At 35.3% G+C, this 12,314-nt stretch overlaps 1 protein-coding gene across 3 annotated transcripts in view; it reads right to left on the reverse strand.

The window, feature by feature from the left end:
• Positions 1–3,625: 3,625 nt before the first annotated feature.
• Positions 3,626–12,314, reverse strand: part of LOC110838476 (opioid-binding protein/cell adhesion molecule homolog) — a 95,990-nt gene continuing 87,301 nt past the window's right edge. For all 3 annotated transcript variants that reach the window (XM_022081684.2, XM_022081682.2, XM_087355511.1), the window contains 3 exons: positions 8,047–8,118; positions 6,981–7,091; positions 3,626–6,222 (listed from right to left, as the gene is read on the reverse strand). In XM_022081684.2, coding sequence (XP_021937376.1) covers positions 6,071–6,222; positions 6,981–7,091; positions 8,047–8,118 — 335 coding nt within the window. In that variant the 3' untranslated portion in view covers positions 3,626–6,070. The remainder of the gene's footprint in view (positions 6,223–6,980; positions 7,092–8,046; positions 8,119–12,314) is intronic.

The raw sequence follows: 12,314 nt of genomic DNA on the forward strand, positions 1-12,314 counted from the left end.
CCAGGCTTCACACGAATAGCGCATAACACCTTCACTAAAACGCCCATCTCTGCTACTGAAAGATGAATGGGAATTCAATGTTCAATGGATCATAGTCCTTGTACATTTGGTAAGTTTTCAGAAAAAGGAGGCACTTAAACAAGAAAGATCGATGGGTCGGTCGATCTCATCAATCCCGTCTCGTGGCATGAAGTGCCTTCACGTAGAACTTAGACTTGAAGAACCATAAACCATTAAAATGTCGTTTTTTAAGACTGAAAAAGAATTTTGTAATATTTAAAACTGTCACGGTGTAACAAATTTTGATCTTGCTAAAATAAAGTACAAAATATCTAGCAAAATATTCTGGCATTTAAGAAACATCTATTTGCATTTTCATAACAAATACAGGCATACCCCGGAGATATTGCGGGTTAGGTTGCAGACCACCGCAATAAAGCGAGTCACACGAATTGTTTTGGTTTCCCAGTGCATATAAAAGTTGTGTTTACACTATACTGTAGTCTATTAAGTGTGCAATAGCTTTATGTCTAAAAAACAATGCGAGAACATTGCGAGGCTTATCAAAATGTGACACAGAGACACGAAGTGAGCACATGCTGTTTGTAAAATGGCGCCGATAGACTTGCTCGACGCAGGGTTGCCACAATTCAATTTGTAAAAAACGCAATAAAACGAGGTATGCCTGTAGTCACTTCAGCTTCTATCTTAGAACAGATTTCATCTTCATAACATACGTTCATCTCAGCTTCCACATTCCCGATGGCCTAACACTCATCTTTGTTTTCATAATCAGCTCAGTATTATTTATCCCGAGGATGAAAGCAGAGGCATCGCTTATTTTTCATTTATTTTTTATTTAAACCACTTTTGAACAAAGCGACTACGTAATACAAAACGTTGCTTAAGAGCAAATGTTGCCTCTTTAATTTTCAAATTGACGGCTGTACATTGGTCGGAATTTTGTCCAATAGAATTTATTCTGCGTGCATGACAAATCATGCTTCGTGTAAAATCTGACGTGGTAGTATAACAGTTAATTAATGAGTCATGAGGAAGTAGAATGGAACAGCATAGCCGCTTGCTTAAGAGTAAAGTGAAGCAGATTTGTAGTAATTTCCAAGCAAATTGCACAACATCTATCTTCTGCAACCTCATCCGACATTGTTATATTCGTAAGGTAGTGGTAATAGAAGTACAAGTAACAGTCGTAGTTGTGATCAAAATTTCCTCCCACTATTTATTTTATCTTCGTAAACTCGTGTAACTTGTATGAATCTCAAATTATAGTCGGTCGTTTAACTGAAAAACCTATACACTATACCGAGTTTAAGCGATTTCGGAATTATTTTAAATCCCACAAAAAAAAGTTACAAATCTACAAAAGGAAATACCACAGTTAAATTTTGGAACAGCCTAAGCATATCATACAAATTTTCAGAAGTTAAGCCTAGCAAAACAATTCCTACACAAAACAACAGCAGGTGTACGATTAAACTCAACAAATTTAATGCATGAAACTGATATTTTTTCTAGGAATATTTCATTTCTATATTGGTTGAAACACCATTGTTCTTGCCGTCAGGTGAAAGCATAAAGAATAATTTCAATTGTTTGTCAATAAATTACATACAAGCTGAAAAACCTGAAGGGAGGGGATAATCTGGTTGACCTAGGCGCAGATGTGAAGATAATAAGTGAACTGGATTTTTCTGGTTCTGGTTAGATGCACTGACGGACTTTTTTGAAGAAAGATTGTATTACATAGAGACAGTTGGTTGCATCATAAGAATTCATTTCAATAACACTAGATACTGGATACAAACGACCTCGCTCTAGCTGGAGACTGTTTACTTTATTACTATTTTTATTTACGCTCTTACAACCACCAAGACTAGAACCGAAATGCAAGAGTCGAATTCTGCTCTTTGATTATATTGATTGGAGCAGAGTGTTTCACTGTGGTGTTACCTCTTAACAACAAGCAGAACTACATCAGCTTGTTCGCTGTGGTATAGTTAACGTACGTAACTGGAGATGGCAGCATACTGCACGGTGAAATTGTGCCCAAGATTTTACGTTTCCACGTCGCTTCACCTAATGCATACACGTACTATTACATTTTTGTTGATGGATTTAATTATTAAACCCCGCAGCAAAGTAAAAATACATCAACGTTCCCTCGATTTGTATGTAATATCACCAAATTATTCACAGAACTAAATGCCATTAACTTATTCTTACCTCAACCTAACCTAGGAGCTGCCATTGAATTGGATGTTCGAACATGAAGCCATGTGCCCACCATGCCACTCTTTTGATGAACTTTATACGACACTGAATCTAATTTACACTGTGATTTATAAACCAAACTATTACGACATGTATCAGTCACAACTTTACGCAGTAGTACACTAATAATGAATCACTTTCACCAGAATAAACACTGTTAGAAGATACTTAAAAATCCACTCCACCGTCACGCTTACACAAAGGTAACATAACTTCGTAGTAACTTTCCAGTCGGCGCAATCGTCAGAAATCGGATCAGATCGGAAATATTCGCGATCACAAAGAAGTTATTCTTATTTCAGGGCACACCTGTTTCTAGCTTACTTTCTTTCGCAAGAGACAATGTACGTTAATGATGTTACGATGCGGTGTATTCGTGTGTGTCCGTTAAAATATGAGTTTACCATCGCGTCTAAATTGAACCGAAGGTCGACCCTGGTAAATGATTTTTGGGACATGGAAACACCAGAGAGTATTTTCAAATGTTTTTAAAACCGCGAAAGATTTGTAAGAGACAGAAAACAGCCCCAATACCTAGACCGTAACCCCCCCCCCCTTCCCATCGCCTAGGAAAATCGTGCTGCTACTATAGTTTCCCAGCTAAATCCTCAACTTCTTTAACAACTTCAAAGACAATAATTATCATAAGAAGGAGCCACTATAGCTCAATACAGTGGCTAACTGGGTTTCAGTTTCGCGCAGGATCACAGACTTTTTGTCTTGGTCACCATGGCCAGACGGTTCCTAGAATTTTTTCAGCTTCATATTCAACATATCCTGGGATATCTTTCTCCAGTGATAAAGCAGCCGGAACGTTAAATGGTCATTTATCCCCATCTAGTGATACCGAACATCGCGGTCGATTCATCGCTTGTTTTGTACACGAGGAAATCTGCGTTCAAATATCGGCCCAGGTAACTAAAACGCTGAATACATTTTCCGTGGTTTTCCTCAGCCTGTTCGGGTAAATTAAGCAATATTACACAACCTAGATTGTAACAGCTTCCTTCTACATTATTCTAATTTATTGTTCATTATTGAATTTTGTTTATTCTAAGCAATCAAAGACATCGTTAAATAAACCGGAGTAAAATCCACCCAATTCCCTGGTTAAGAATACATGGAGCTATATATCCTCTACCCCTACAAACACCATCTAAATCAACTCAAATTTAACAGTGATAGTTATGCATAGATATTGAAATACTGTAAATCTTCAAATTAAATGTACTATTTACTTTAATGAACTCTAAATGCATTGAACTTAATATACTTGTTCCTAGAGCACATATATACTGGCTTCTGAATGAAAGTATTGTTTTTATGAACAGTATTAGTGTTTTCAATGTATTTATTAGTCCAATTCTTAATAAATTTAAGTGTTACATTTTCTGATTCTAATACGATTTCCAAATGCACTAAAAATAAAAACATAGTTTCAGATAATTCCTTTGCAAATTTTTATCAAACCAAAACCAAATTTAAGGTGTACAAATGAGATTACCTTGAGTGACAGAGTATATTGGGCAGTCCAAATGCTCTTTCAATAAATATGTTTCAATTTTCTAAGTGATACATTTTGATTTAAATTATTTTGTTTCCCTCTTTGTTGCACATATTCAAAAATTGCATATTATTTATTTAATTATTTTCTCATTCCCACTGGAGAGTTGCATCTCCAATATAATTAACTGCCATCAGCAGTTCGATTCTAGGTCACAGTGACGAGTACTGTGACTTGACGAAAGTGCATTCAAGCTTCGCTAAACACCGTAAAGAACATTGAATGTGACATATTCACACCAGTCACACATGGTAAATACTATACATGGGGTTTGATATCTCTGAATAGCTCTTACAGTTGGTATTTACAGACATGTACTGACAGACGGAAAGTCCCTGAGATCCAACGCAAATCACCTTATAGGTTACATAATTACACAAACTGAATATCAGAAAACAATACTGAAATACAAATTCTTCATGAACACATTCCATCTTCAATGACCATAATATCCATCTTCTTCGTATCCAGTACACACCATTCAGCATGGTGTGCATTGGTGGTTAGCAGGATTCACGACCCATCAGTACATGGGTTCGACCGGGACCGCGACATTTAACGCTCCTGCTGTGACCCCCTTTTCGCGAGATGATGATGAAAGTGGAGTAATTGTTGTGATGCCACGGAGAAACCGGGGAAACCCCGGAGGAAAACTCCGTGATGCCTGGACCACGGCCTTGCCCAACACAAGTTGTAAATTCGGGCACCGCCGGGAATCGAACCCGGGACCCCAGGATTACAAGTCCAGCGTTCTAATATCCAATGAAGAGTGGTGACGGTCGCTAATGAATAAGTTTTAATTTTTTCATTTATTTGTTGGAGGATTTCTTATTGAAGACAAAACACCATTCTTCATCTCGACTCCATATTACACACTGTTTAAAGCAAACCAGTGATCATGACGATAATGAGTTAGGTAATCTATGTCGCTAAATTGATTAATTACAGAATGATGAATATTTTGATCCCTTTTGGGCCTCCTGCTCAGTAGGTAACTGGATAATGAGGTCCTGAAATATAAAACTGACCACTTACCTTTATCTTGTGAAGAAAGCTTGGAGCTTTATCTCCTACGGCTTGATAATTAACCAAAGAGGAATATTCAACAACAATAATAACAGTAAGAAGCGTACAATTATCTACAATACGTCAAATACTAGGCTTTAAAAAAAGGAACATAGAGTTGCATTAATAGACATTGCTTATAAAATATATAAGAAATGAAATAAGAAATAGATAAATGCGGACGTCCATGGTCAGATAATAAATTAGAAACAGTTTCCATGGTATTAGCAACACAAACAGAAGCAATATCCACTGAGGAACAATCTCTCAGTTGATGTCTGTACAGAATTTTACGGAACCTAACCTAAATCTTGCTCTGCTAGTGTCATCACGCAATTCACAGAAACCTGTAGGACCCTAAAACTCATCTCTGCAAGACAGGTCTTATTATAAAGGTCTCTTAACTGAAAGCACAAATCCTGGAGCACTGTCTTCACTGTTACACTTCATTCATCCAAGTCTGTGTTGTGTAGCCTCGAAAGTACGTATATAAAACATCAGAATATGAAATTCTCACTCACAAAACTAAATTAAACCGTAGTTTTATAATGGGACCGAAATTTTAATTGCATTAAAATATTCCGTAGAGCAATTGTGATTTTAAATTTTATGTTTCAAAATTTAGAAATACGCCAAATATTACATTTATGTTTATTCTGATCATGAGGAACAATTATAAACAGTAATATTAAGATTAGTTACCTGTAGTATGCACAGATATAAACTTAAAATTACCTTCATCATTTCTCAAAAATCCGTAAGATTAGAAGTTTACATTTTTTTTATTTTTAAAGGGTTCAAAATGTTTCCGTCAGTAAGGAATAATCCCAAACTGCCGAGAAAGTTTTTTATATTCTTTGTGTTTAAATATATTTTTATGTGAGTTGTAAGTTTTGTTCCACAGTTTACATTAAGATTCCATAAAAATGAATAATTAAATGTCAATTAAAGAAACTAATACTATTTTAACGCGAAAGTGGCCAGAAGTGTTACCGTAGAGAAAGGGCTGGAGATAATTATTTTCCAAACTGTTTATCTCACGCACTCATGTGTCACGCACACCTTTCTAGTTTCTGATGACGGACACCAGAACAGAACCACAGAACAATTATTTATATGTATTCATTCTGTCAAGAAGTTTTTAAATATTCAGACCAGGAAGCGTGCTTGAATATTTGACCAGACTATAATGACGGCAAATACGATAAAAATTTGGCAGCTGAAAGAAGGTACAGGAACCAGTGGGGGTGATCTTGAGTTTTCCCAAAGTTTTTCTCGCAGTTTTAGATCCGTAGCATCACCTGAAATAAGGAAGAAGAAAGACGGCTGATAAAGACAAATTATTATGAAGACTCTTTAAAATGCAAGAGAAAACACATATTAATATGAAACTGAACATTTATCCTTGTGGATATAGGTCATATTTATTCTAAATTGAATAGTGCCTGAGGAAATTTGCATTAAGTAGCATTGTCATATTTCGTAAATTAGGGTGCCAGCCACAACTGCAGGTAAAGAAATTCTGAATGGGCGAACAATCCCAGGATTTTTGGAAAACTAGTTACAGAGAAGAATATTGCCCTTGGCGACATTAGTTTCAATACCAATATTATTGTAAAGTTTTGTAGTTTTACTGCCCTCGTTTTTACTCCATACGTAAGATAGATCTTACTTTGTTTAAAGAGACAAAGGGGAGAAAGTAACAAAAATTAAATATATTTTACTGCCAGTCGATTTAAATCCAAGAATTAAAATTGTACACAAGATTCCATATCACAAATGACAAAGAATGCGTAATTAATTGTGTGATATGGGGACTGACACAAAATGGTTTAAGGGTATGACATTTTCTGTTATATATACAGAATAACAGAAATAGGAAAGTTTAAACAGAGACCTAAGTAATTATATTTTTCTTTCGTAATTCTCTAAGGTACTTAAAGGTTACGGTAGACTAGGCATATAGCTTAAATGAGGGAGACTTTAAACTTGTATAGAACATCGGTAAAAAAAAGTTTGTATAAAATGAAAAATATTTAAGTTTCCAGTGTTAGCCCACCTCTTCCCCTCGTGACCTTTTCTGGATCGGCTATGTCCATGATCTCGTTTGTTTGTTGCTTGTACAATCCAGGATCATCAGAATCCTTTTGGAGCTTGTTTGTTGACTTATCTGTGGAAAGCGAATCAGATACCAGCCCTTAATGACGAAGGGGTATTCAAAAGTTTACTTTATTATTTTTAGAAAATATAAATATTTCAAAACAAGTTCATCTTCTTTGTAGCAAGAGATAAGGAATTATTTGTTTTTTACAAGAAACTGCTGGTACAACAATAAACCTTATCAATTAGTAGAAGAGGATATGTGACGAAAACAATAAATTATTTTCGGGTGATCAGCTTTGGAAGTATGAGTCACAATGTGTTGAAGACTGTCACCATCATCAGGGTAGATGTGATGAGTGGCATTATTACCCTTCGTATTTGAACCCGCAATTGGCTCTTAGATCCCAGAGTCCTTATCCGTGAGTGAGCCAAAAGTGGCAATTGGTGAAGTCACGAGGTAAGTCATAAAATTCATCACATTGTCTGTGTTACTTAATCTGTACACACTGGACTACCAGCTGTTATTGGTCCATTCTTCCATCGTAGCTCGTCGTCTCTGATTTGTCTCCTCAGATAAAGCACAGACAGCAAGAAACAAGAAGTGATAGTGTAATTGAATTCTGAAAGTTTGTTACGATGGTGCGTTGCTAAAGCAAACTGTTTTCTGAACATTATCGATCGTCCAAGATTAAATAAAATAAAATAAAATAAATAAAACCACGGTATTTCGGAGATTACCTCAATCGATTGGGTCCAACAGAGTGGGTTTTTACCTGAAGACGGAGATAGATTATCATCTCCGAAACGTCGTAATTTTATTTGGTCTTGGACGATGGATAATGTCCAGAAAACAGTTTCATTCAATTACGATGTTGTTGAATTAGATTTCAGTTTTGGCAGAAAGTGGCACAGAATTAATATTAATAAATAAATTAGTACAGAATCATATACAAAAGACAGACATGCAGCAGCTCTTCATTTGATAATAAATAAACTATTTTACTTTCATTTATATGACATACCTTGATCTATTGACGAACTTGATTGTGTTGTTACTATTACAGATTTTGGAGATGTCGAAGGAGATGGAATACCTGCAAAATCGGAATAAAACACTGCGATGTATTAGACAGTTAAGAGTTCCTGGTGCGTACTTTGAGCAGTGCCACAATAAATTCGACTTTTTCTTTTGCATTGTTAGTGAAGTAATATTACTTGTCCATACTTATTCATTGTCCCACACAGACAATGCGAAGATCATAACCGGCAAACAAGTGGCATTTCCCCGCATTTTTCGGATTAGTGTCAGTTTTGACAATTTAGATTTAGTGTCAAAACTGTCTGACTATTAGATTCAACCTTGTGAAAGGGATGGACTATTTGTTTTAACGTAACTATTCTTAATTTGTGAATTAAAGTTGTTATCACTTTCAGCACCAGTTAATTTTAATCAGTGATTATCATTTAATATTCCTCACTATAAAGTAATCTCATTGTCAGTTGCCGCTGCACACTATGCACTGAACTGGAATAAGAAGCTAACAGTTGCTCATCTCGTAAATATATTCCTCGCTCTCTATGGAATCTTTTCTTTCATTGTCATGTTAAGAACTCAACACCGAATTCTTTCCAGTTGAATATAGTGACACCCTCACACTCCACTTCAGATTTATGTAAATATTTTCCTTGTACCTACGAGTATGTGCAACGCACGTGGTTCAAATGTTCTCCTAATCTTCTCGTGTGAGGCACAGAGCACGTAAATAAAAACAGAGCTGAACTAGTAAACGTGTTGTACAGAAACCTGAGCAAATAACTTGCTTTAACTCCTCACAGAATTTCAAGATTAGCACTAAAGAGGATTTCCTTGTTTTCGTCAAGGAACAGAGGATTTTCTCTTCTAGGCAAAGCAAGGATTAATACATATATTATTGGGGTCTCGTGCTCCTGTTAAACTTCAAGACCTCCAACAGATAAATGATTCAAATAGTCTCACTGAATGCTAGAACTTAGGAAGAAACAAACTCCCCACCCGCCCCGAAAAAAAAACAATTTTGCGAATCGCCGTGTTTGGTCTGCAACTTCTGCGACAGCTCTGTTAGGCGGGAGCCTCAGTCAATCTTTGCAGGCGTCACAGTCTTCTGCAGTAGCAGAAACAAATTTGCGTCTCTAGGGAGCAATAACATATCGATTGTGTTTAGAATCAGGCAGCAAAAAATACTCTTGCTTTTTGGATGAAACACTACGACCCGCACGGAAACTAGAAAACACCGCCTAGAAGCGGTTCAGAAGCAAAGCACTTTATTGAACGACTTGAAACTTTTACACAGAAATTAAATAATAATGTCTCTAAAAGCGTGTTATAAGTTTAGTAATATATGTCGTTCGTCATTCTTAATCTTGTACATTTAAAAAGGAAAGGAGTTCAAATTTATAAATGCAACGCCTCAATTAAATCTTGTATTTAAATATGCATTTAGGCAGGTTAGGCACCTTTCAATTACGTCATATCTGTCTGTCGGTCCCCAATTAATATCGCCTCAAGTTTGTGACCGACCTTGACAAAATGTAATACAGTAAACGTTATCTAAATTGTGTCGAGGTATTTTGATTTTTGTGTAGTTTAATTCGTGTAAATAGACACTTTAATTAGAGGCCTAACTTAACTTTTGCTTCTACCTTTTAAATCTTAAGATTTTGCTTGCACTTAATATGTATATAAATATTTACTTTTATTGTGAAAGAATCAAAATGGTGTAACACAATCCGAATTCATGCAGAAGTACAAAAGATTTTTAACAATCCGCCAGCCATTTAATTTTATTTGTGTAATTTTATTAAAACCGAACAGAAAATATGTGTTAATATTTTCATGTAAATTATGTGTTTCGTGTTTTTATCATATAGTACAGCTCTTCGTTAATGAGAAGCAGCGTCCTATCAGAAGCCGCACATATTTAAAACACTTTTTGTGATGGTCTTATTTTAGGCCAATACATATAAATTATTTTTTAGAAATTCACGCTATAATATAAACAAAAATTTCACAGACAGATCTAAAAATATATATTTAATGTATATTAGTAATAATTTTAATTATTTTATAAAACTATTGTGTCATATTTCGAATCATTCGTATCAGTTAGGGGCTTCCGTCTTTTCATTCATGTCAAGGGACTAAAGGAGAATGGGGACCACTGTAGTAGAGTATATGTGAGACATCGAATGTAACAGGTATCAAACCATCGCGATAAACAACAAAATTATCAAATCATCTGATGATAGGCCTACTAGTGTCCACACTACCCACTGACGTGTTTCTTGTAACAAAGAGTGTATGTGGTATAAAATGTTCACACTTTCTGTATTAGCAAGCATGTAACAGACCGAATACAGTCAGATGATAAATTAAATACATGCTAATTCATATTTACTTAAAGTGGCATTGTAAAGTGACCTTCATAAACATAAAAGCCCATTTATAGCAACTCAATGGGAAAATTAACATGATCGTAATTATTTTATCCATTGATCACCTATTCTTGTGCAAGATACAGGATACAGGAATTTCTCTTTCTCGTGAGACATAGAGAAAATCATATTCATTATTATCTTATGATCGCCAAAGCGGAAAATAAATTACATTCTTTATATTTCTTTAACGTTTTACAATTATATTAGTGTTCCCTAAGTGGATTATTTGTTTTTATTTATATTTCTTCATTTATTTTGTTCTGTGTTAATATTGTTTCTATTTTGGATTTGCCTGTACTTGGCAGTTATATTTAATACCGTACATGTATAAGTTTAGTTCATCTGTTAGTGTACTATTCTTCATTATTATTTCATTATTATTGTATGTATTATCAGTGTTTGCCTGTTGTTGGCTTCTTGCTGTTGGCAAACACGTAAATAAATTAATTGAATTGAATTGAATAAAAACAAAACGCTAATTACAGGGGCCGAACGTTCTAAATCGTTCACATTTTGGAATATCAAAATACTGGGATCGTGGGTTTGTAACTTATCCGAGGCATGGTTGTTTTCCCAGTGTCCTGTAAATTTAGGGGTATTGCGCTGGGTAGATCCCATATACACGGAAAACTAACAGTTGTCTGAAAGGATTTATAGGTTCAGTGTTTAACTTTTAATCTGAACAGGTCAGAGCGTCAAATATGTATACGAATGATAGGAAAGAAAATAATGTTGAAATCCTCATTTTCTGTTAGTAACAGCAGAAGATCTAAACGTATTATTTTCGTATCTCTTAGTAGCTATCTTCTTTAGAGTAGAGAAGAATAAATAAATCACCCGGGCGGACAAACGTTATCCCAATGGACAGACCCTTTATACCGGTTAGAAAATCAAACTCCAACCTACACAGAAACGGTTTTCCAGTCTGAGTGTTCTATTTCCAATTAGACCCAAGAATTATTACACGACTCGACTAGACAGTGCTATTAATATGTCAGCATTATAAGATTTAATATTCTTAAAGGAACGGAAGAGCTCTCTCTCTGTTCAATTTATTCTAACTTGCAAATATAGACCTATATGGGAAACAATGCTTGCACATAGACTGCCTCTTTCTTATAACTTATGTATTTTTCTCAGTAATATTTAAAGTTTACAGACGTCCAGCTTTTATAAGGAAAAAAATTTGATCAATTTTATGATGAAGGTGGAAAGCAAAGTTGCTTTTGGTATCTTTCAAATACCACGCCATAAAGACATATTTCGAACTGAAGGTATAGTCTGTTCCACGCTGTGTCCACTTTGCCCCTGCTTTTGTTCCCTGTTTTGTAGATTAAATAGTAAAAATACAAGATAACATTTGTGCCGTCGTGAAATTAGGTCCCACGCTACCGGTATTTGGAAACAGGGTGCAGAGGAAATTCTTTTATCTCAGAGGGAACATGGAGAATTTTTTTAGAAAGCCGTGCTTAATAATATCTTCGCTTTACCTGATATGGTTATAACAAGGAGCCTCTTCCGCGTGGTCCACCTCAACAGACAACAGAAAGTTACGTCCTCGAGTTTAACAATGGTAGCTGACAGTAGCGTAACTTAAAGTATAAAAAGAAAAAACCGTACTCTAAAGCCTTGAATCCAAAATACAATGGGAAGTAAATTCTGAATTGGAAATTGTTTGTAATGAACACGGAATTATTCCAAAATGGTAGCCCAGTTAGCTTTATAACGTTGTTTTATATTTACTGGGAATATCCACTGTAATTTCCTGTGACACTTTATTCGAACTTTCCTACGCAGACACAATTAAATATACCCC

The sequence above is a fragment of the Zootermopsis nevadensis genome, unplaced genomic scaffold (assembly GCF_977971745.1).
Source record: "Zootermopsis nevadensis isolate Lab colony 2312 unplaced genomic scaffold, Znev_1.0 Znev_ptg000024l, whole genome shotgun sequence".
NCBI lineage: Eukaryota > Metazoa > Arthropoda > Insecta > Blattodea > Termopsidae > Zootermopsis > Zootermopsis nevadensis.